This window comes from Halichoerus grypus, chromosome 3 (assembly GCF_964656455.1).
Source record: "Halichoerus grypus chromosome 3, mHalGry1.hap1.1, whole genome shotgun sequence".
NCBI lineage: Eukaryota > Metazoa > Chordata > Mammalia > Carnivora > Phocidae > Halichoerus > Halichoerus grypus.
Genome location: NC_135714.1, coordinates 127,506,591 through 127,532,838, shown reverse-complemented (window position 1 = coordinate 127,532,838; position 26,248 = coordinate 127,506,591). Strand labels below are relative to the sequence as shown.

The window sequence follows — 26,248 nt, the reverse complement described above, 5'->3', positions numbered from 1 at the left end:
CACAAATTTTGGAAACGAAATCTACACAGATGCAGAATCTAAATAGAACAAAACAAAGAGCTGGCAATATTCCATTGAATTAGGGCAGTGGAGGCAAATAGTTTGTGTAATTCAGCTATTCTCCCAACTTCACCCCCGCAAGTATTTTTATTTATTATCTGAATATACTCATTCATTTATTCAAGGGTTTATTGAGCATCTACTATATGCAAGGAACCTTTCTAGGCACAGGGAGATGCAGTTGTGATCTAAATAGTCAAAAATTTCTGCCAGCAGAGAGTTTATATTTTAGTGGAGAGAAACAAACAAAATGAATTAAATATATACTGTGTTATATGCTCATAAATTATATGGCAGAAAGGGACTAGAAAGGGGCTAAGATGTCCCAGGGGGAAGGTGGTACTTCAGTTTAAATCGAATGGCCAAGAAAATCTCATTCATAAGGTGACATTTGAGCAAACATCTGAAGGTGTTGAGGAATTGAACTGAGCGGATAATTGAGGAGAAATTCTAAGAAACAAATGGAACAATAAAGGCAAAGAGCCTGAAAAGAAGGGTGTCCAGAGTGTTTCAGGAAAGCGGGGGAGAACATGTAGTTGGAAGGAAATAAATAGGGAGGTGAATAGTCGGAGGTGAGGTTACAGAGCTTAAAGGGAGGGGTCATTATACGGTTTTTTGGCTTTTAGCCTGAGGGAAATGGGAAGCTTAATGTAGTGTTGATCTGAAGAGTGGGATGATTTACTCTGGCTGCTGTGTAGAAAATAGACTTGGGGGAGGGTGGAGGCTGAGAGAGGCAGAAGCAAGGACTATTAAGAGCTATTGCAATAATCCAGGCAGGAGAGAATAATGGCTTGGAAGAGCTTGGTGACAATGGAGATGATGAGAAGTACTCCGATTTTGAATATATTCAGCAGATAGAGCCAGCAGGACGTGCTATGGGATTGGATATAGTTATGAGAGAAAATAAGTCAAAATCTAATGATTTTAGCTTGAACAACTAAAAAAAGATGGAGACATTTACCAAGCTGAAGAAGAAGATGAAATATGAATGAAGCAGCTTTGGGTGAAATTCAGGAGTTCACTTTTACATGTAAATTTTGAGATGATTATTACACACCTAAGTGGTGATTGCAAGAGGTCAATTTAACAGCATACCTGGCTGTTAATGAAATATTTTTTTTTCTCAACTAAATCTTAAAAGGCAGTTTTTAATAAAAAGACCTTCTAACCTAAAAGAGTGTTTATTTAAAGAACAGAACAGAAGTTGAAACCCAACTGCAGGGAGAATAGCCATGCTACCTGGGATTATGGTGTATGAAATGTCAAGTTTCCATCTCTTTCCTGGACCACGAGATCTCTTGGCACTGTTTCTCTTTGCATATTTGCCTTATTCTCCCTGTTGCTTTGTGATTTCCTCTGCTCTATACCACATTGCTCTTCACAGCACTAATGTCAGATAGAATATATAAATATGACTTTCCAACTTGGCTATCAAGAGCTAACTGGCCTACAAGTTCCAGAAGAAAAAAATTTGATTGGCCAACTTGTGTTAAGTGTCTCTTCCTGGATCTAAATATCTGCATTGGGAGAGAGTTAGAGGTAGCAGTACCATAGGATCCCAATCTAGATAATAATTATTAGTAAAATTTAATTAAAGTAATTAAATTTGTTTCCTCTATCTTCATATATTGCTCCAGCCTTGTTATTCCACCTGAATGAATAGGTTAAATACCCCAAGACCACCAAATCTAGCTGCTGATCAGGATTTGGAACTTTGTGTGTATAAAGATATTTTAAGTAAAACAAAACAATAGATTTAGAAAATGATCTTCAAGGAATAACCAAAACAATCTCCTACCCCCCCACAAAAAAGGGCATTTTAATTACTCAGCATTTTCTTGGGCCTTTCCAGACTATCACAGGCACTTGTGTGCTGCTAAGTTCTGGAGGGGTAAGGATTTGTACCATTTGCTGGTTTTCATGGGCGAAATAGTCCCAATATGGCCAATTTCAGGCTACTAATGATGTCACTGAATGCAGAATTGGGAAGAGATGTGTAAAATCTGTTCTTACTAGTCTAGCACATCACTGAAAGGGCTCATTTTTCCCTGCCTGATATGTAGTGAATCCTAGAGCCCCCTTTCATACCAAATCTGGAGTTTAGGGAGCTGTTGAAGCTGGTGACATAAATTTGATCGCCATTAACAAATTTATGATATTTAAAGATGGGGATTGGTTAAGGACATCAAGGGGGTGAAGATAGAGGAGTGTTCAAGGCACAGAATATGATACCATGTCAAAGAGAAGGAGGAAGAATCCTTAAAAGGCTGAGAAGAGGCAGTTCATTAAGGTAGGAGAAAACTAGACAGTTGACTCATCTGGAAACTCTGTGAACATCATTCCAGAAGAGATTGGAAAGATAGGAAGAGGCCACACTTTTTAAGGCATTACAGATAATGTTAAGAAAATTTTTGTTTATCATAAGCTAGTAATTGCTTTCTGTCTTGAATTGGAGATATTATAATGTTAAAAGATTTTGACGTGTCTTACTTTGCTTCTAGAATCTAAATAAAATTTGAATTTCCTTTCAGAAAGTCAAATAATTCAATACTGTCAAATTGGCCAATGTGCCCAAATATCTTGAAAATATACTTTTTAATTAGATCGTTTAAAATACTGACTTTTTTTTCAGTTTGAAAACTAGAAATTTTCTATATTCTGGATAAAAAGAACAGATTATATAATATTCTAAACTTTAATTTGATTAGTAGTTTAATGCACTAATTAATATGTTTAAAAACAGAGACTGGCATAACCTAGTGTGAATGGTGGCATTAGTACATTAAATTATGGAGATTTTTTTCCCTATCTATTTTTCCTTTGTTTATAGCAAATACAATCTGAAAACCTTAACTAAGTTCTTGAATAGTCATACAAGATTTAAAGCCTATTTAAAAAGAAGAAAGATTTGTGTTTGTTGCTTTTTATGTACATCTCAAACTCAATTAGATAAAAGTTAGTAGCTGAAAATGGACCCACAAAATATTTTTAGTTCCTTTTTTATTTCAGGAAAATGCATTTCTCATCTCTCTTACCACATAAATATTAATCTGGTTTCATGTTAGAGTCATAGAATAATCTTAAAAACCGAAGGGCCAGTGAGTGCCATTTGTGAATAACATCAACAATTTGATGGTCCCGATCATCTGCCATTGCACATTGTCATCTCAGCTGGGCAACCCTGGCAATATTGCAGCAGGCTATTGTTTATTGAGAAAGCTAATATTAGGAGAAGATGTGATAAGAATGCCTTTAAAAAAACTAATTGAATGCTATCTGTTTTTGGCAATAGCGTCTTGTATCTCTCTGTAGTTTATCGCTTTAGAGTCCTTTATTCAGTCTTTTTATAAAATCCCATTATTTAAAAATTGAGGGCAGTGTGATGGCATGTAAGGAGCTTTATATATTAGTCTGATACTCAATGATAACCCTTTGTCCTCTACTGCTCAACAAATCCTACTTTATTGAAAAACATGAGAAAACCTGCAGAAAACATTTGAGATATGAGTCATAATCCCAGTGTTCACTTCAAACATTATCCACATTTTTATAGTAATTTTAGAAAGGAAAAAGTGAAGTCAAAACGTTGAAAACATTATTAAGGGTGGGGAGACTTCTATTCGGTTATGCCCTTTTTGAATGTTTTTCAGCTGATTCCTCTTATCCGATTACATTATCCCCAAACAGGGCAGATAAGTAGAGAGATACATAATAAAGAAAATATAGTAAAATATTAATTGTAGACCTAACTGGTTTTAATTGTATAATTCTTTCACCTTTTTAGTACGTTTGCGAATGTTCAGTAATAAATCATTGGAAACAAAATACTCAAATATTCCCCTGCTGGCTCTATCATTGAAAATGCAATAGACATTTGTTTGTTTCATTGAATGATTATTTATAATAAATTTAAATTAAAATAGTCTTGTGGCATCAAATACTATTCGCTAAGGAATTTCCATGCCTCCGATCTGAATTTAAAGAAGCATAAACTGGGAGGAAAAAATCAATGAATTACAATATGTAGTAAAAACACAGTGGAATAGCAAGAAAATAGTAATGGGAATTTTATTTCTATTTTTGTAAAAGATCTGGAAAAAAACCAGAGTTCACAAAGTCCTAGTTCTTCCCACAGAAGTGCATTAACCTGATTAACTTTCAAACTAGGGTTTAAAACAATTTGAGAGTGGGAATTGTGTTTTACTTAATATTTGTTTTTTCTACAAAACACTTCCCATTTGCCGTCCAGAAACAAAAAGTAGGAGCTAACCCAGTTCCCAGTGACAGGGACTTTCTCTTTTGTTAGGATACTTTTCTGGTTTGGCTGTGGCATTTTGGGACTTAGGCATTGTTTTTGATCTGTCTTCTCCTTCCCTTCTGCAGGGAAGGAGGATGAGAGCAGAAGTATCAGATGGGTTGTAGGCGCCCATCTATGTAGTAGCACAAATACCAGCTGAACATATTTTTGGTCAGGTACAAAGAAACAAATGGCTGTTGGTTTTCCCAAATGTTGTTTACCCTTCTGATATTCTTCCCAACAACCATCACGTATAAATATGTATGGTATTTATTTTAGTGTGCAGCTGAGTACAAATTCAGCAAGGTGCTCTGGTACCAGTATTTCTTCTTTGATATGAAGTTATTGAGCTTTTTAACTGAATGGATTTGGGACTTTCTTGATGACTACTCCCAGGCTAAACAGTTAGGCTAACCTTTATTGCTGATAGAGAGTATCCTAGAAAAAAATTGACGGGATTTTCAAAACCGGTTTTTGCCGAAGGATTTTGTATAAAATTGTGGCAGAAGCAAGGGACTTGGCATGATTTTGATCTCTAGTTTTGAAGACATTTATATTTGTGGCAAACACCAAGCATCAAGTACAGTACCTACAATCTTTTTTTTTTTTTTTTAAGATTTTATTTATTTATTTGAAAGAGAGAGAGAGAGAGCGGGCACGCACGAGCAGGGGGTAGAGGCAAAGGGAGAAGGAGAAGCAGGCTCCCCACTGAGCAGGGATCCCAACTCAGGGCTTGATCCCAGGACCCTGGGATCATGACCTGAGCCAAAGGCAGACACAACGACTGAGCCACCCAGGCGCCCCCCTACGATCTTTTCTGAAACAATTTTTAGGACAAGGGTGAAGCAGTAACAATAGCAGCAGCAAAGGGTGTTGCACCAATGGTGAAAAGTGGCAGAGGATGGGAACTAGGTACCAGGACATATTTCCCAGTTTAAATATACCAGAGGAGAGAAAAACAAACAAGTAAACAAACAAAACTTCCTTTCATCAGAAACATCATTGTGTTTTTAAAAAATATTTATTTATTTATTTGATAGAGAGAGGGGAGGGAGGTGGAGAGGCAGAGGGAGAAGGAGAGAGAGTGCCAAGCAGACTCCACACTTAACATGGAGCCACATGGGGGTCTGGATCCCATGACCCCGATATCACCACCTGAGCAGAAAACCAAGAGTTGGGACATTTAACTGACTGTGCCACCCAGACGCCCCAGAAACATCATTGTTTTAAGTGGCTTAAAACAAATCAAAATCGATTTGATTTTGAATGTTCTATTTCCTGAATTTTCTTTTTCTTTCAAAATGATATTAATATTCCTGAACTGGAAGCAAAGGGTATATTAGGCTTGACTATCAAAGGGTTTTTGTAAATGGTTTAGAAGTAGTGAATGGACAGGGTTATGAAGGAAAGGAGGATGAGGCGAGGAGGAAGGACTGGAAGGCATGAAAAGACAAAAGTGTAAGGTACAATAGCACCACAGTCTCTAAAAGGCATCAGTTCCAAGAACTGCTCCAGAGAGCAATCATACCGTTCAAGAACAGTGAGTACTGTGAATACTGTATCTCAAGGCTCAGCAGAGGAAACGAAAAGCACGCTAGGTATTTTAAGAAGACATGGACTTGATACAATAAATTAAGTACTTAACAAAAATCATTGGAGGGTACAGGGGTGGATTTTAGTTTGGACTTCTAGGATTGGCTCTCAGAGCAGTAAAGACCTGACCCACCATGGAAGCTCCCACCTTGGCAGTTGCCACTGGAGTTACGAATTCAAAAACATCCAATAGCTGATCCAGAAATCAGGATGTGAAATTAGGAGGATTAACTGTTGCTGTTCCAAATTCTTCTAGTTTCTCAAGAATCTAGATAATAGTCTTTGGAACACTGCAGTGGAAGGAACCCACTTTTTTTTTTTTTTTTTAACTTTATCTGCTAGCAGAAAGGTGAAAAAAAAAAAACAGGTAGAAAAAATATCTCCACATCCCTTTTACATTCCAGATCCTTGAAAGTATAGCTAATTGGTAGAAGATAATATCCAGAGTCTTAGTTTCAAGGACATGTCAGAAATAAGGTTTTTATTTCCAGTTGCTCTAAATCTAGAAGGAAGGTTGAAGGGAGGAGTCCATCCCTGATATCCACTGCAGAATCAATATCCAAGAATAGAAAATGTATATAAATACTTGTGTAATTATTTTACATGTAAATTCCTGGAGCTAAGATCATAATGTGTGTAAAAATATTTGTGTAAAATATAAATGTATATCAATTAAATATGTATGCAGGTAATTAATATTCAGACAAAAGGCCCAAGTATGGAGTCTGTGGACTAGCTAGATTCAAATCTTAATATTGCCATTTAATAAGTATGTGATTCTGTACAATTATTTAACTGCTGTGGCTTTCTCATCTGTGAAATGAGAATTACAATAGTGGCATCTCATAGGGCTGGTATCAAGAATAAATGAAAAAATACATGTAAGGTGCTTATCTAGGTGTCTGACTCATTGCTGTTACTGCTGATGCTGTTGTTCTTGTATATTGGAGTCAGTCACCTCACCTCCACTGCTTGGGCTTGAGGTACAGAAATAGGATTTACTAACCTTGTGACTGTGGGAAATTTACTTAAAATTTCTGTGCCTCAGTTTCCTCCTGTATAAAATTGAGATTATAATGGTACCTGTCACATAGAGTTGTGATAAGAAATAAATTACACAGTACACATAAAGTGCTTAGAACAGTGTCTGACACAAAATAAAATCCAGGGTATTTTTGAAAACATCTTACATTTAGTTATTGAATTTGCTTTCACATTATCAGTCTAGTCAACATTTTCTTTCAGGAGATTTAACACAAGGTCTTTGTTTTTGCAGTCCTTCTGAGAAGAAACAGAATAAACCTATTCTGCTTATTGTATCTTATAGGCACAGATTGCATTATAGTCTCGGGCATGAAACTGTCTAGACTGGTACACAATATTCATATGCTACCCAGATATGATCTGATGGATAATATATGTAATTTTTTCACTACCAATACAGTAAATGCTGAATTATAAAAATTCTAGGTGTAACACCACTAATTTTGTCTCTCAAAACCAGGGAACTGTGACAATAGAATAAATCAAGGAAAAATGATGCAGTTGAGGGTATGATTACAGATTGATTTTATTAAAGTTAGATTTGTTTATAAGAAAAAAAATTGAAGTCATAACTGATAAATTTAAGCAACAATACCTATTTTGGAAGACTACTCGTTTCCATGGAAATTACTTTGTGATCAGAAAACAACCTGCATTCAAATCTCCATTCTGCCACTTACTGTCTGTGTGACTTATTAACCTTTCTGGGCTATGGCTTTCTTCATTCTAGAATGGGGCCACCTTACAGAGTTCTTGGTAAAATTACATTTAAATTTATACATATTATCCATGCCCATAGGTTTAGCAGGTACATCATCTGGAGTTCTTTTTACTCTAAGATTTAGGAAACATTTTTTATTAAATAATTTTTTTGTACCCAAAGCTCATTATCAGTAACAGATTATGTGACTCTGTAACCAACAGTACAACTTCAGATTAGAATATCAAATGTAATGCAATCTAAAGATAAACCAAAGATATACAACTAGACTTACAAATGATTGAAACATATTTATCTGAAAATCTATGTAATATTCAATGGTGTTTCGGTTGTGAACTTTAGGCTGTATAAGCTCTATAATTACCTTAATAGGTTAAAGCCCAAACTTTGATATTTAGTACCTTCTTGATCTTGAACAAGATACTCAACCTGTTAGCTTCAACTTCCTCATTTGTGAATAGGGATGATTAAAGTACTTACTATAGCATCAAATAAGCACCTAGTGCCCAGCAAATCTCAATAAATGTTAGCAATTATTGTTATCATCATCATTATCATCATTAAGCATCTGTTACATATTTCAAACTCGGATTGAGGGTTTAACTACTAAAGTATCTGACATGCAGAGTCAAGTTAGTGAATTATTCCTTTGGTAAATAAGCCAAGTATGTCCCTATTTATAACCTGAGTTGTAGACTAGTCACATATTATTTTGACTAATAAATATACACTTATTTAAAAAATTTTTTTTTGAATTTGAAAAGTAATATAGTATAGTGGTTAATAATAATAATTTAGTATTTATTATGTCTTTTACTTATTTAACTCATTTACTATGTGTGTTTTGCTCATGTATTAACTCATTTAATCATCACAACAATTATAAATAGCAATATGGTCATTATCCACACTTAAAAAGTGTAAAAAATGAAGCATAGAGAGATTCTTTCAAGGCCACACTGATAGTAAGATTGATGATTCCAACCTGGACAGTATGGCCCGGAGTTGGTCTTCATAACCACCATTTAATGCTGCCTGTCTAAATGAAACTCTAAGTAATGCTGACTTGAGTATTCCTTCATAATCCACCTCTTAATTGGGCAAGTTACTTAGTCCCTCTAAGCCTGGGTTTCCTTTTCTATACAACCATTAAAACATTAGCAGTTACAATGTTAGAGTATTTTATTCTCCAGAATTCAAGGGGGTGGGAATAGGCTGATTATTGTCTAAAAAATCAATCATAGTAGAAGAAAAATGCTTTTCCAGAGACATACATGAAGAAGGTAGAATTGTAAGGTACGGGCAACATTTCAGGAGCATAAACACAATAACAGCATGGGAATAGAAGAAGAGAAATAGGGAAAGATCATGACTATGGGGACACTTATTGAAGTTTGGATAAAAGAGAGACAGAAGGATAGATTTTTTAGCAGTTGCCATATGTGGTTAAGTTTTGATAGAGTGACCAAAAAGATTCATAGGATTGGTGTTGAGGAGCACTGATGAGTAGAGAAATAAACAAAGAGAGAATAGATTTTTAAGAATTTATTTATTTATTTGAGAGAGAGAAAGAGTATGCATGTGCATGCATGAGCGGGAGTGGGGTAGGAGCAGAGGGGAAGGGAGAGGAACAAGCAGACTCTGCACTGAGCGCAGAGCCTGATGCGGGCTTGATCCTAGGGCCCTGGGATCATGACCTGAGCCAAAACCAAGAGCTGGACACTCAACTGACTGAGCCACCCAGGCACCCCAAGAGAGAATATTTTTAAAGGGAGGTTCAAATGGATGTGCAAAAGTGTTGACTGTCAAAAAGATGTCTAAAGATTACTTTAAAATAATTTTAAGAAACTACATTTGGGACATTTTATTATGAGACTGAGTAAAATTTGGAATTCTTCATCATTACCTTAGATTATGCCAGAAATGGAGTCACACCGATCCCTGGCTTATATATGAGTTACACTGTGGGATCTATAACCCAGAATTTTAAATCCAACTTCTGCTCAGCATTAAAATTACTTTGTACTCGAGCCAAGAGTATATTTCATGATTTTTATTTTTCTGATAAAAGGATAGCATAAAGGAGAGGAATATCAAGAAAACTGAATTTGTGCCAATTATAATTTTGTTTCGAATGTCCTGCTCAAGACAAGATATGCCTGAAAGAGAAGCAAATGTATTCAGCACCATATGAATTTACTGAATTGAGGAAGTCTAAAGAAGTACTTTATTAAATTTCCAATGGGTCATGAGTTTTAACCAAGTCTCAATGGAGACCTAGTTTCTGAAGGACTTAGAAATTCTTCTGTACAGGGACCCCTGGGTAGCTCAGTTAGTTAAGCATCCAACTCTTGATCTCAGCTCAGGTCTTGATCTCAGGGTCATGAGTTCAAGCTCCTCATTGAGCTCCATGCCAGGTGTAGAGGCTACTTAAAAAAATCTTCTGTTCAGAGAATGTTCATGTCAGATAGCTGTGGATCTCTGTGAGTATGAGATTGTGCTCACTGCTGAGGAACTTGTAATTAAGCAAGATTTGTTTTGTTTGTTTGTTTGTTTTTGGTTGTTTTTAATCATTCGTTCAAACTAAGTGTAATTTTTTTTTTAAACTTGAGAAATTCATGAGAAGTAACAAATGGAGAAAAAGACTTTGTCATGGGTAGAACATGTTAAATCTCTAGGCATGGCCATCTTTGGAAGCAGAAATGCCAAGTGTGAATCTAGAAGGTTTAGAACTGGGGTTTTTCATGAGCTCAGTTCCACAAAATTCTTTCTGGGGTGGACTTACTGAGAAATAGTTGCTGGATTCTCAGGCTGAAAATAGTTTCCATGGTTTTTCAGCAATAGTAGGATGAATTTTAGAGAATGAGGGACAGCTGGATCATGTTTGCATAGTAGCTTTATATAGTAAAGATATATTGACTAACCTTGGTTTTCATTATAAAATCAGAGACCCATCTGAGTTGTTGCTAGTGATACCAATACAATACAAGGGGATAAAAGAAGTGATTCCATCAACCTCTGGCATGATGGAGCTTGGAAAGCTGAATACTCTTGGAGACAGAAACACTGCAGGTATATCTATCTCAGTTCTTTGGAAGAGGAGACCTATCCAATGAGGTCGTGGTTGGTGGAGATAAGGGTGTTCTGTCCTCATCAGAGGATACTTAGAGCCAGCCTTGGTTTTACACTGGAGGTTAATCTTTATTATTTGCTTCTAGTGTGGCAACTATTAGTTATTTCTCAGGCGTGGGACAAGTGCCTAGACTGCAGTGCATTTTGGTAGTAGGAAGTGGCCTCACATTTGCTTAGATGTGACAGAGTGACATCAAGTGGCAAAATATAACTGTGAGCGTATTTACTCTGTGAACATACCCAATTCTAAGCCTTTTCACAGATGTAGACCCTGTATGGAAAGGGATTATATAGTCAATAAATATGTTTACTCAGCATGTGTCATCGCCTAGCTTCAAGGTCTGGGAGAAGGAACTTTGAAGCACTCCATCAGATGCTGTCTTAAGATTTCCAGAGTCATGCCCATATAAGAAGGGAGAGGTGGAAAGGCAGGAAGATTGGATGGTTTTGCAGACCTCTTGGAAACACCAGATAGGTTTATCTATCTGATTTACCTAAGAATAGTGAACAAAATGAAGAATTTATATTCCTCGGAATTTAATTGGGTAATGTATGTGGGTGAAGGAAGTAGCATTGTGTGTTGAAAACCAATTAGGAAAGGAGGAAGAATTATATTATCAGTGGTTTTCACATCAGAATGTAGGCACATTAGTGGTAAATACAGAATATGTCTATAGGAAAAGGTTGGAGGAAACAATATGGTGGTCCATTGGAAAAGGGTTGTTTGCTTGTCTGGAAGTGGCATTCACATAGCACGCACACTATTAAAAACAACAATGACAAAATACCAAATAAATAAATAAATAAATAAATAAATAAATGGTAGGGCAGATGGTGATAAACTAATCTCCATCTCAGTGGAGGAGGACAAAAAAGAAGAGAAGGGGATAATAACAGATACAATTTAAGAAATTAATGATACATTTCAAATATAAATCAAGTGCTTTATGTGTCTTTCCTCATTAAATGCCTATACTATTTCTTTGAAGTAGGTACTGTTATCTTCATTTTACAGATGAAGAAATGTAAACTCATCTTTCTTAAGATCATAAGGTGCTAAGTTAAAAGTGCCAGTATTTGAATTTTAGTCTTTCTGGTCCCAAAGTTCATGCTCATAGCTCTGTACTAAAAATGTCACAAGAATTTTTATCACTTCTTGGTGAGATATTGACCATCCTGCTTTGAAAAGTTTGTCCATTAAATGTCCTTATCTAAATCCTGTTAAGATCAATTGGATTTCAATTAGAGTGCAATAGATTATGACACACATGGTCTGAACCTTCTTTGCTCTTTTCCATTGTGCACAGATATTGGGAAACTTTAATTTTATTGTGATTGTTTCTTCTCCGAGGCAATTTGGCAATTTGAATCTTCATTCTGCTTTGTCCCAATGTAGACTAAAATGAATAATGAAACACTTGAGTATTTTCTCGTATATTATTATAATAATATCATACCACTTTTGTTTTTTGTTTTGTTTTGCTGGCTGCTTGGAGTTTATTTTCTACTTGGTACAAGGCACACGGTTACAGGATGTCAGGAAGGCTTGTGTGTGGCTTGGATAGTAAAGAGTGGGGTTCTTTCAACTTCCTTTTTGGTGTTTTGCTGTTTTGAAATGAAAGAGCCCAACTGCTTCTGCTTGTTGCAACCAGGACAGGAGGAGAGGGGCTCTGATGAGCATTGTGGCCTCCTGAAGACTGGTGGCTTGTGGCGGTAGCTCAGGATCAGGGCACTCCTTTTGACAGGGAGATGGAAAGCAAATGATGGTCAAGGGATGTACTAAATTATGGAAAGCATCTAGGGTAAAATGCATTTGTACACATTTTTTTCCTAGGTTTTAAAATGTGTTTTCTGGATAGGTCTCCTTCTTACGTTAATGTCATGTTATTTGGAATATTAAGCTCTTGCCTTGATTCACTACCATGACTCCCGCAGAAAAAATGATCTACCCTGGCTCAGAGAAATTTTGTATTTGTGCCTTTTACACAGATTGTATAGTCTTTGGCTTTTATTACTTTGTCTTTTTCTATCACCTCGAAAAAATATGACAAAGAATTTCTAATTGAAAACTCTAAAACTGCCCTTGTATTTTCATCTCTCATGTCTTTGCTTCAAAGCTGTGTCACTTCGCCACTGGGCAGAGGATGAGATCCAGGTAATGGAAACAGTCCTGGCCACTATTATATGAACCTGGCTGAAGGGCTCTTACTGAGAGTGGATTTCTTATAATTGGGCCTGAAAGATCCAAAGAAAGTTTTGAAAGGTGGAAGAGGTTGGCATATTTTCTTTGTCTTAGTAGTTATGAGCACTGAGTACTTGGAGAAAAGGAAGTTGTCCTAGCCATCTCTTGAAGGATAATACACTAAGTGCAAACACATTCTGTTCCAAATATAAGGATAACACCATATTAAGAATTCAGAATTCTATTCCCATAGTTTATTATATAAATACTTTTAGGGAAAATATTATATGATATTATCAATAGATACTGAAAGAAGCAATTGAGAAAATTTAACAACCAGTCTAAATCAATCAATCAATCAATTAATCAAGCTTCAAGGAAATCTAGAGAACTACATATTCAAGGTAAGAGCAAGAAAGATATTCAATAAAGAATATAAAGCAGAAGAAAAATGACTTTTTTTTTTTATTTCAAACATTTCTATGAAAAAATACCATAAACAAATCTGTTTAAAAATTTGATTTGGAGTGGAATTGCATTTTAGAAGACAGAGGTTTATTTTGATGAGCTATTTAAAATTAAGCAAAAAAGGACAATCTGGGGTACCTGGGTGGCTCTGTAGGTTGAGCAGCTGACTCTTGGTTTGATTGGGGTCGTGATCTCATGGATCTTGGGATCGAGCCCCCGGTCTGGCTCTGTGCTCAGTGTGGAGTCTGCTTCAAGATTCTCTCCCTCTGCCCCTCCCCCCACATGCATGCAGAAGCCTGTGAGCACGCTCTTTCTCTCAAATTAATAAATAAATAATTAAAAAGAGGATACCCTAATAGCAAAATAGACAAAAGATGTAGAGAAACCATTCACAAAAAAAATCCAACAGCCATTGAATATATGCAAAGCTGCTCAAAGTCACTAGTAAATGAAGAAACTCAGTGGATTAGCAGCCTTTAGACCGGCCACAATTAAAAAAAAGTGAAATAAAACAATAATGGCTATTGCTGGCTAGGTTGTGAGCAACGAAGTAATGTCACATGTTGGTGGTAGAAATGGGAATTTCATAATATTTTAGAAAGCATGTGGGCAATATCAATTAAAATTAAAAATATACTTTTGACTGCACTACATCTTGGGGGAATCTATCACATGGAAATGAAAGCACTACTAAATAAACAAGCATGCTTATTTTAAGCATTTTTTATTTGGAAAAACTGAGGAACAAAGTAAACACTAATCCATTAAGCAATGTTATGGTACATTCATATCACAGAATACTATGCACCACATAATATAATGAATTGGAGCTATACTAGTTAGCTTGGAGAGATTTCCGTGAATTCTTCTTGAGTGAAGAAAGCAAAATATGCATAATACAATGTCATTTTTCTAAAACAAAAATAAGCATTATCAAAATTATTGAACACTAATTAATCTGCAAGACACTCTCTTAGAGACTAATGCAGTGACACAAAGAAGTAAATTACTGATATTTTGAAGACACAGGACAAACATATAAAAAGGCAAACAATAGGGGTGCCTGGGTGGTGCAGTTGGCTAAGCATCCAACTCCTGGTTTCTGCTCAGGTCATGATCTCAGGGTCATGGAGCCCCATATCCAGCTCTGCGGTCGGTCAGTGCAGTCTGCTTGGGATTCTCTCCCCCACCCCAAATAAATAAATAAATAAATCTTAAAAAAAAAAGACAAACAATAATATAATGTAACATAGACCTACTTTAAAAATGAGTGATTTAGTCTTTTCAACAAATGGTGTTGGGAAAATTGGACAGCCACATGCAGAAGAATGAAACTGGACCATTTCCTTACACCACACACAAAAATAGACTCCAAATGGTTGAAAGACCTAAATGTGAGACAGGAGTCCACCAAAATCCTAAAGGAGAACACAGGCAGCAACCTCTTCGACCTCAGCCACAGCAACTTCGTCCTAGAAACATCACCAAAGGCAAGGGAAGCAAGGGCAAAAATGAACTATTGGGACTTCATCAAGATAAAAAGCTTTTGCACAGCAAAAGAAATAGTCAACAAAACCAAAAGACAACCGACAGAATGGGAGAAGATATTTGCAAATGACATATCAGATAAAGGGCTAGTATCCAAAATCTAGAAGGAACTTATCAAACTCAACACCCAAAGAACAAATGATCCAATGAAGAAATGGGCAGACGACATGAACAGACATTTTTCCAAAGACATCCAAATGGCCAACAGACACATGAAAAAGTGCTCAACATCGCTCGGCATCAGGGAAATCCAAATCAAAACCTCAATGAGATACCACCTCACACCAGTCAGAATGGCTAAAATTAACAAGTCAGGAAACAACAGATGTTGGCGGGGATGCAGAGAAAGGGGAACCCTCCTACACTGTTGGTGGGAATGCAAGCTGGTGCAACCACTCTGGAAAACAGTATGGAGGTTCCTCAAAAAGTTGAAAATAGAGCTACCATACGATCCAGCAATTGCGCTACTGGGTATTTACCCCAAAGATACAAATGTAGGGATCTGAAGGGGTACGTGCACCCCAATGTTTATAGCAGCAATGTCCACAGTAGCCAAACTGTGGAAAGAGCCAAGATGTCTATCAACAGATGAATGGATAAAGAAGAAGTGGTATATATATACAATGGAATATTATGCAGCCATCAAAAGGAATGAGATCTTGCCATTTGCAACGACATGGATGGAACTGGAGGGTGTTATGCTGAGTGAAATAAGTCAATCAGAGAAAGACATGTATCATATGACCTCACTGATATGAGGAATTCTTAATCTTAGGAAACAAACTGAGGGTTGCTGGAGTGGTGGGGGGTGGGAAGGATGGGGTGGCTGGGTGATAGACATTGGGGAGTGTGTGTGCTATGGTGAGCGCTGTGAATTGTGCAAGACTGTTGAATCACAGATCTGTACCTCTGAAACAAATAATGCAATATATGTTAAGAAAAAAAAAAGAAGAAGATAGCAGGAAGGGAAGAATGAAGGGGGGGAAATCAGAGGGGGAGACGAACCATGAGAGACAATGGACTCTGAAAAACAAACTGAGGGTTCTAGAGGGGCGGGGGGTGGGAGGATGGGTTAGCCTGGTGATGGGTATTAAAGAGGGCACGTTCTGCATGGAGCACTGGGTGTTATGCACAAACAATGAATCATGGACCACTACATCAAAAACTAATGATGTAATGTATGGTGATTAACATAACAATAAAATTTTTTTAAAAAAATGAGTGATTTAAATAGTGCTATCGTTTCCAGTGAGTTATAAAAGGTTCTGCAATTCATATGTGGATCAAAAATTACCTATAGCCCAATGGGACATGTTAGTATTATGAGTCTTAATTTCTTATAATAATAATGATAGCGTCTGGTATTGGAAGAAAGATAAATTGAGATAATATAAGTAAAGCATTCAGCACAGTGCCTGGCAAAGAATAAATGTACATTAAATGGAAGCTATTATTCTCATTGTCATTATTGTTTTTAAATGCTGAGGTTATATGTTTTTTGAAAGAATATCACAGAGGTGAAATGCCCTTCTCATCACATCATATTAGCAGGAACATGCTACCAATATGACTTATTAACCTGGTGATATAAACCTTGATCAACTGGCCAAGGTAGTGTTTGCCAGGTTTCTCCACTCACTATTAGTTACTTTCCCCCCTACCCACTTTCTGCAGTCTATTTTCTGAAATCCCATAACTAAATCCAGCTCACACTCAAGGAGGTGTGGTTGGGAAATGAAACATTTCCTCTGGAAAGTGGGAATATCTATATAACTTATGAAGAACTGTTATGTAATGAAGATTTTTTTCTCCCCCCCATTTATTCAATCATCTTTTTACATGTACTCATGTATATTTCTTTTATACTTTGAGCTATAATCTAATATACATTCTTTTGTTGTTGTTGTTCAAATTGTTCCAGTTTCAGACATTGGGTGATTTTTCAGGTTAGTTCCCGCTTCCCTTTGAAATACCCCCATCCTTTTGTTTTCTTTTTTTTTTTATTATTATGTTATGTTAATCACCATACATTACATCATTAGTTTTTGTTGTAGTGTTCCGTGATTCATTGTTTGCATGTAACACCCAGTGCTCCATGCAGAACGTGCCCTCTTTAATACCCATCACCAGGCTAACCCATCCTCCCACCCCCCGCCCCTCTAGAACCCTCAGTTTGTTTTTCAGAGTCCATCATCTCTCATGGTTCATCTCCCCCTCTGATTTCCCCCCCTTCATTCTTCCCCTCCTGCTATCTTTTTGTTTTCTGAGCACTTCCTTACTTTCTGGCCTTACAAGATTCTGCAGACTCATTTTGTATTGTCCCTGCCCTGGCCCTAGAGATAGCCATTTCTCCAAGGACTCTTGGTTCCTTTATTTTTTGGGGGAGGGGGGTGTGTGAAGAGAGAAGGGGGAGGGGCAGAGGAAGAGAGAAAGAGAGAATCTTAAGCAGGCTCCACTGCTCCAGTCCGTCGCAGGGCTCAATCTCACAACCCTGAGATCATCACCTGAGCTGAAATCAAGAGTCGGATGCTTAACCAACCAAGCCACCCAGGCACTCCAACTCTTGGTTCCTTTTACTGGAGAATAGTCTTTAGAAACCAAAGTCTGGGGACTGGATGTGTTCATTGTTGCTAAGGTTTCCGGGTTCCCTCAGTAGACAGATCTAGGAAATAAAATATGAATACTAAGCCAAGTTTGTAAACATAGTTATAATTATTTCTGTATGTATCCATCTGCATCTGTCCATTTGCATTTTGTTATTAGCCTCCAGTTTCCAGTCAAAACATTGTTTTCTCAAGTTACTTAGGTCAGCTCCTTTTCCCTCTCCCCCTTCAGCAAGTTGATGCCAATTTTGATGAAATTCATATTTTCGGATTGCACAATAAGTAGAGTTTCATACTGAAGTCTTTCACATAGAAAAACTTTCCCTATTAGTAATCAGACTGCTTTTCTCTTAGTATTCTATAAGCTACATCTCTAACTTTCATGTTTTTATGTTGCTCTTATTGCCTATATATACCATTGAATTGTGTCCTTGATTCTTACTTACTCTGTGCCAGGCCCCCACTTATAACAGCGCTGCTCCCCATTTCCTTTCATCTTGTGAGAGACATCCTCAGTGTGATCTCTTCTCTTTGCTGGCCTCCTGAAGTCTAACTCATGCCACCTGAACCTTGGGAATCATTCACAGGCATCCGTCCTTAGTCTCTGCCATAACTCCAGTAGAGAAGTGCATATACTCAGTTCCCTCCCTGTCCTGACCTCTGCCTCCTTCAGTCAGCCAGTCTTCTCAAAAGTCCCACGTGGGAACCTCAGCAATCTCAGTAGCTCTCCTCATACCACACTGGGCTGCAGTTTGTTCTGTAAGGCTGCACGACCATTATCTAAACCCTCTCCACAGCTCCTGTTGGCATCACCATATTGGCCACTTGGTTTTTTTTCAAAAGGATGGCAGCCCCTTCAACAAAACCCCTTTACTCTAAATCTTTCCGCAAACTGTATGTGCTTTTGGTCATTGAGATTTCTTTTTTTCCATTTCCCCAGGGCAAGGTACAGGGGGTTAGGGTGCCTGACCCTTTCTCATGAGAGCATCAGTAGCTCCTCTTTTGTTTTCCACCAGTTTGCTAGTCCAATTCCTATTCTCTGCAAGTTGGAAAAGACTCCATGTGCTAAATTCTTCAGATTGTGGTGTCTCGGATCCCCCAAATGCTATACATTTTGAGCAAAGCTGTACTCTTCCAAGTGGAAGCCTTGCTTTTGAAAGTATTGTTTTTGCTTTGTGTTTTAAAACCTCCTCCTTGAAATGTCATAGTCCTCTTTGTTCTAGGATTCTTCTGCTGTTGGGCAGCGCATATGTAGAATGTTGCAAAATTACTCACCTCATTTTAAATACATATGCTTAGTAAATAGCGATATGTTTTTGATCTTTAGAGATTACAAGGAGGAAACTGACTGTTCAAAAACTCAAGAATGGAATGTTTATTAGCTATTTATAATTTTTTCCTTGTTTCAAAATTGATGCGTGTTAGAAACAAGGTGATTTATTTCAGTCACCCTCAAGAAAGCCATCACTGTTGCCTGTAATGGCAGAGCCAGGAGCTGGGAGCGGTGAAGAGTCGGAAGCAAACCTTTAATATTTCAAAGTAATATCCAACTACATACAGGCACACATGTGTATATGTAGATACTGTATACGAAATACTATGTAGAAAAGTATTCACACAGAATTTTCTTTTTTTTTAAGATTTTATTTTTTTATTTGAGAGAGAGAATGAGAGAGAGAGAGAGAGCACATGAGAGGGGGGAGGGTCAGAGGGAGAAGCAGACTCCCTGCTGAGCAGGAGCCCGATGCAGGACTCGATCCCGGGACTCCAGGATCATGACCTGAGCCGAAGGCAGTCGCTTAACCAACTGAGCCACCCAGGTGCCCCACGCAGAATTTTCTACCTAGTCTTATGCAAGCTGTAGTTTCTTTGAAGGCAGTTCCCATAACCGTGGTTGTTTCGAGGACATTTCACGTAGGCTCATAAAACGCCACCCGAGGCGGCAACACAGCGGCGTCCCGCATCCTGCTGTCAGTCTGCAGTGCGGGAAGCCTGCTGCAGGTGTCCTGCTGCTGTCCTTGCCATCAGCACCTGCGCAGACCATGCTGCACTGATTCCAACCGGCCGAAGGAGAAAGCTCTCCCGGACTTTGTACCACTGTTCCCTCCGTCTCAGCCCGGATGCCCTGTGCTCTCAGCAACCCAGGACATGGTGTAAGAAAACCGATTTGTCAGCTCTGCCATTTTCTCACTGGGGCCTTTCTCAACAAAAGTTATTGGCCAGAATCTCCCCCGGGGGCGGGGGGGGGGGCGGGGACGGGGGCGTAGGGGATAGGGAACAGGGGAGTGGAGAGTCAAAGCAAAATCATCTTAGCAAGGGGCAATTCAGATTATGTAAATACACCCATCCCAGGCAGCTGCCACTGTCTTAGTCCATCAAGATGAAAATACTCAGCTAACTCTTCTCCTATTAAGAGTTTTTCCCCAAGAGGATTTCTTGGTCTTTCTTTGCAAAGAGGTCCATGGAGGATTTGCTCTGCCAGTCTTCTGGACATACTCCTGTTTGAAATCCTAAGGTGCACAAAATGTAGTTTCACACTTGGGCCCCTGCTATATACTAGCATCAAATGTAACTACTTAAATATGTCCCTAATTATTTGTCATCTAGGATGATACTTTTGCTATATATTGACTACAATAATCTGGCAGGCAGGGCCATAATACCAAGTTACGTAGTTGCTTTCATTTTTATTTTTTCTAACTAAATCTCTATGATCAACATAATAATTGCAGGGGTTTTTTGTTTGTTTATTGTTTTCGGTTTGTTTGTGGGTTAGGAAATGGAGACTCAGAGAGGTCTCAGCTCCTAGCACTTAGCATGACCCTGTGCAAATAAGGCTCCTTGGATACAATGACCTAAATGTATATTTTAGTTTTTACACAATCCGCATTCGTTTTCTTTCCAAGTTGCTCTACAAAGATTCATTTTGAAGCATTCACAAGAAGTAGCCAATAGTGTAGAATAATACATAACCTTGAAGAGGTCAGAGAGATTGTATGAGAAATAATGAAATAGACTTGAGCATGAGAGTCTGGAGGTGGTTACAAAGAAAACAGACCACAAAGCATACTTTGAATCTTTGAGAAAATTTTAATATTCTTCTCTGAAAATGCAGCCTATGAAATGCATATTTTTAGCATATTATCTTTTTAATTTGAATACTTTTTCAACTTAAAATCATTTCTTTAAATTATTGAAGTATAAACAAAGATATCAAACTTCTGATTATTTATTCATTATCTACAGTAAAAATGACTGTCCACCATATATTCCAATCTAGAAACTCGAAAAATCTCTAAAATTGTTATTTTTACATAGATAATATCTACTGTTGAGAATATGGATAAACAGAACTAAAGCTAAATTATAATTCCACCCACTATTAATATTCTGCTATATAATATTATGGGTGTTTTCCTACACATATAACTTTTTTAAAAACCTGGGATCATATTGTAGATATTGTTTTGTAATCTGCTTTTCCATTTAAAGCAACATTGTAACATATAGGTATTTACTAAATATGTTTCTGTGACATATTTTAAAAGCCTTGGTTGAAGTTGCTTTCTTCTATAGAGGTTTTTCATTTGTTCTTGGAGCCCAACAAACTCTAAATTTATTGAGATATTTTTGGACACACAGGTGATAGGAACTGGAACATCAAACCAGGGCCAGGTTTGGGGTTCTGCTCTGTTTACCCAGCCTCCTAGAGATAAGAAAGTTTCCTTGCTGTTTTTCTCTGAAGTGTTCCTTTTCTTTTCCTTCCCTTCACCTCCCTAGCCCTCCCCTCCCCTCCCCTCCCATCCCCTTCCCTTCTCTTCCTCTCCTTCCCTCCCCTTCCCCATTCTCCCTCTGCCCTCCCCTCCCCTCCCTCCCTCTGCCCTCCCCTTCCCTCCCCTTCCCTCTCCTCCCCTCCCCTTCCCTCCCCTCCCATTCCCTTCCCTTCCCTTCCCTCCTCTCTTTCTCTCTTAACCTCATCCTGCCTACTCTGATACCCTATCCTCTGAGGCCCAAGCCCTCCATTGTGGTCTCCTGCTGAACTCTCCATTTTGGGTGGACCCTGTGCTCTATCTCCTGTCCCCACTCCCCTTACAAGGCTGAATGAAGTTCAAGTATCCAGGGTTCTGCAGAAAACCTCAGACCAAAAATACCAAACCAAACCAAATCAAACCAAAACTGGTTTTGGCTTTCAAATATCCACTAAGGTTACTGATTTTACTTTGTTTTTGGCCTCTGCATTTTCTTCCTTCTCTGCCAGCTTAGCAATGCAGCTAAAATATATATAATAATTCATTCAGGATTTGACTTTTTAATCAAAAGGATTGTTCTCTGCCATATGACAAAAATGAAGGTCAAGAATATTTACTTTGAAAGATTAAAAATATATCATGTATATTTTTATTCTCTCTAAAATTAAATGATTATTTAATTGAAATATTTGTGAAATAATGGATTATACAATTTAGGATTCGGCTCCCAATCCCACTTCTGATCACCAAGAATCTAGTCATCAGTGTGTGAGGTTTTCTTTGCCCCCACACCAACAAGTAATTCTTGGACACCTGCTGGGTGTCCTGTTAGTTAATTCAATTCTGACACTATCTATCTGGAGAGAGCATCATATCCCACAGTTAAGGGCTCAATCCCAAGAGCCTGCCCCCTACTTCAGATGCAGATTGCAAGTAGTAGATTCCCAGGTTACATACAACTTCTGTTCAACTTGGCTAGAAATCAGAGTTTCCCACAACCCTTTCCTTGGTTTTGATTAATTTACTAGAGCAGCTCATAGGACTCAGTGAAACACTTAAGTTTACCAGTTTATTAAAGGATTGATAAGGGACACAGTTGAACAGCCAGATGAAGAGATACGTAAGACGAGGTCTGGGAGGATTCTGAGTGTGGAGCTTCTGTCCCTGTGGAGTTGGGGTATATTCACTCTCTGGTGTGGATATGTTCATCAACCTAGAAGCTTTCAGAATGCCCTACTATTGGGATTTTTATGGAGGCTTTCTGAAGTTAAGCATGATCCATCATTAACTCCATTTTCAGCCCCTCTTCCTTCCTTCTCTCAGAAGGGGGTACTGAAAGTTCCAGGCTTCTAAAAAAAAAAAAAAAAAAAAAAGAAAGTTCCAGGCTTCTAATCATGGCTTGTTCTTTCCAGTGACCACCCCTCATCAAGGAGTTCACCTAGAGTCACCTCCTGAGAACAAAAGATGTTCCTAGTCCTCTTATCACTTAGAAAATTACAAGGGTTTTAGGAGCTCTGTGCCAAGTTCCAGGGACAGAGACCAATATATATATTTTTCTATTACCTCACACAATTATTAGTGAAATACCTTTATAAAGCCTATATATTATAACATCATGATATAAATAATAATAATACAGCAACTATATTTTGAATACTTATGAAGTGTCAGACATATCTTGTTTTAAACTAATAGACTTGGGGCTCCTGGGTGGCTCAGTCGTTGGGCGTCTGCCTTCGGCTCAGGTCGTGATCCCAGGGTCCTGGGATCGAGCCCCACATCGGGTTCTCTGCTCGGCGGGAAGCCTGCTTCCTCTCCCACTCCCCCTGCTTGTGTTCCTGCTCTCACTATCTCTCGCTGTCTCTCTCTCTCTCCGTCAAACAAATAAGTAAAATCTTAAAAAAATAAAAAAATAAACTAATAGACTTTATTTTTTTGAGGAGTTTTAGGTTTTTAGAAATAATGGTGGAGGGTAGAGTGTGTTCCTATATCCCCCCTCACTTGCAGCCCCCTTCTCCCATTCCCTATTGTTAACACCCTGCGTTAGTATGGTATATTTGTTATAATTGATGAGTCAATATTAATACAGTATTATTACACATGTTATCTTTTTTGGATCCTTTCAACCAGACAAGATAGATATTATCCCCATTTCAAAAATAAGGAAACTAAGATTGAGTATTAAATCTGGATTGACTGACAAATGTATAAGAACAAGAGCTTGGACCATTATATTCACTTTTTTTCTATTTTACCTACTTTGAGAAATCCTATGTTTTAAATATATTCTGTCTGATGAAATGTATGGTTGGTATTGTATATAATTTTAAAAAAGATCACAATAGGAAATCATTTTTTCCTAAGATCTGATCTTTAGAACTAACATGCTTATCTTGTATGACTACTAGATTAGAACACCAGTTGGTGGTTGCCAATGATCACAGTTGCAATGATAATTACTAATTATTTTATAAGTACTCTGAATGTAGTATAATTTAGTTTTGTTATTATAAGCCTTGCTATTTGTCTAATGGCAATATAGATAAACATAAAAACAGCAACAATGCCCTGATTCTTCTTTTACAGCACATCAAGTCATTAAATTCCTTTTAGTATAAATGTGCATTGTTCTTTTCATAACAAACTATTTTTCGGTTATGTTTTTGTTTCATAACAATGAAAGGTCTTAAAAGGCAAAAATACACTGCCCTATCTGTAAAGTAGTGCTGTGTATAATGGTGGACATAGTATATCTATGGCTTTTATTTCTCATTTGGAAAGTCATTTTATACCTAAAGATGGATCTAGTATAAGCAATCTATATGAATAGTGGTTTATATTGATTTGAATATCAGTATCAGAGCTGAGTATCTTGTATTGCAAAGAAAAATCAATACTGTTGCTCTTATGGTCAAACATATGTTGCATCTAATTTATTTCAAGCATGCTGTATGTTGATGGAATCCAGGTTCTGCCATCCCTTCTCTCAGCTGTTTGGTCTCACAGTAACTCTTGCTGAGTCTCTTGGCATGATATAGAATGTAGTGCAATACACCTGAAAGAAATGTGTCCAAGTCAGATCTTCTGAATGTTCTAGCACAACTGTAATTTATTTCCTGTGATTTTTATGTTTTCAAAAGCATGACACATTGCTATATTAATTGAAAATTTACTAATGTAATTATATATTTGTCTTATAGTGAATGGACATCCAATACTCAAGAGAGCTAACATCCGGATTGTTGGAAAGTTGGTATCCAGATCTATAAGAGAAAGAAAAATGAGACATTTATCGCGAGAAGTAGAATAATGTTTCAATACAATTTTACTATCTTAAGAGTTGAACCTATCTACCCAAAGAGATATGTTAACATCGGCCATGGATTAATTATATATCACCAGGAAAAAAATGACAAGCATCTCTGGACAGCAAAAGAAAGATTTCAACAAGTCAGTTTATAATTTCTAAATATCTTTGGATGAACCATTCATTGGATCTTCTTCATTAAAAGCTACTGTTTTATTATACTGAAGTTGAAACCACCTAGTGTCAAGTATTCCTTTCACTGGACTTTAATTTCTTGTGTTCCATTACCAATAAATGCCATGAAGAATATTTAAGACTTTTATTTCTAAAAACTCACTTAAGTTTTTTGGAAATGGTTTCTCAGAATATGTTTTAAACTATATGACTTTATTAGTGTGGTCATAGTATTATTTTTCCCTATTCTCATTCCTCACTCGAGTGAAAGACTGGAAGTCAGTTTAAGTGCTCCTGAATTACCTGCCTTAGTTCAGAAAGGATTTGAAGCACAGCGGCTAGCACTAATTTCTTAAGAATCTTGCATTTAGTTTTATCTGTCTATCCATCATTTGTCCATCAATCCCTCTCTCCCCCGCCCCCTCCTTCTGTGAATGGGGTTGGAGAAACAAGTGAAGGACAGTGAAGGAACAGAACCTGCACCTCACATGGAAACTAGATATGAATAGAGGCAGGAACTGTGTGTGTTTCATTTTTTCAGTTCTTACCTCTGATCTATTACTTCTGTAATCAACTCCGGTTTAAGACTAAAATCTCTCTCAGGCTACTTTATGCAATAGAGTTTAGGGTAGAATCCATATGGAAGTTATTAGAATAAAATCTTTAGAAAAGCCAGTTACAGGAATCATGTTAAGTAATGGCCTCACCAAAACCAGAACCAGGCTGGATTAAAAAACATGCTGATCCTCTAACCAGAAAATGTTTGCAGTAAAACATTTGATGGGGGAAAAAAGCGATGACGAGCTAAAATGTAGACATTAGCGTATTTATGAAATTAAATTATCCATATTCTCTCTGTTGGTAATTGAGAGGGTTTCATTTTAAAGAAAAAAAGTTTTTCTTTATTTCAATACTTTTAGTGTTGAAAGCTGGAAAGTGCACAATAAAAAAAAAAAAAAGGAAAAAAATCACACATGAGTTGAGTTCCAGCGTGGTAACAGATCATCAGCCTGCTCCTTTTTATAGCATTATTAGGATAAAAATTTGGCTAGATTTCTGCTACCACTATTAAAAAAAAATTGGGGAGCAAAAGCATAGAATTATAATGAGAGGCACCTACAAACTAAAATACAGGATTTCCTAATGAGTGTCACTAATTCAAATGGCAAATATATTTATAAGAGAAAGCAATGAATATAAAAATATCCAAGTTACCTTATGAAAATAAAATATAAAAATTATGATTATGACAATTAGGGGCAGGATATAGAAGTTTATTTTTCCTTTAACAAAGTGTGATGATTGTTCTTGTCTCCTATTTCCTACATTTGACTATTGTTCTTGATTTTCAGCAAACTGAGGTAGGGCTA

General features: G+C 37.3%; 1 protein-coding gene across 1 annotated transcript in view; it reads left to right on the top strand.

The window, feature by feature from the left end:
• Nucleotides 1-24,902, top strand: part of IQCM (IQ motif containing M) — a 362,431-nt gene extending 337,529 nt beyond the window's left edge. The window contains exon 14 of the mRNA XM_078068245.1: nt 24,598-24,902. Coding sequence (XP_077924371.1) covers nt 24,598-24,707 — 110 coding nt within the window. The 3' untranslated portion in view covers nt 24,708-24,902. The remainder of the gene's footprint in view (nt 1-24,597) is intronic.
• The last annotated feature ends 1,346 nt before the right edge of the window (nt 24,903-26,248 follow it).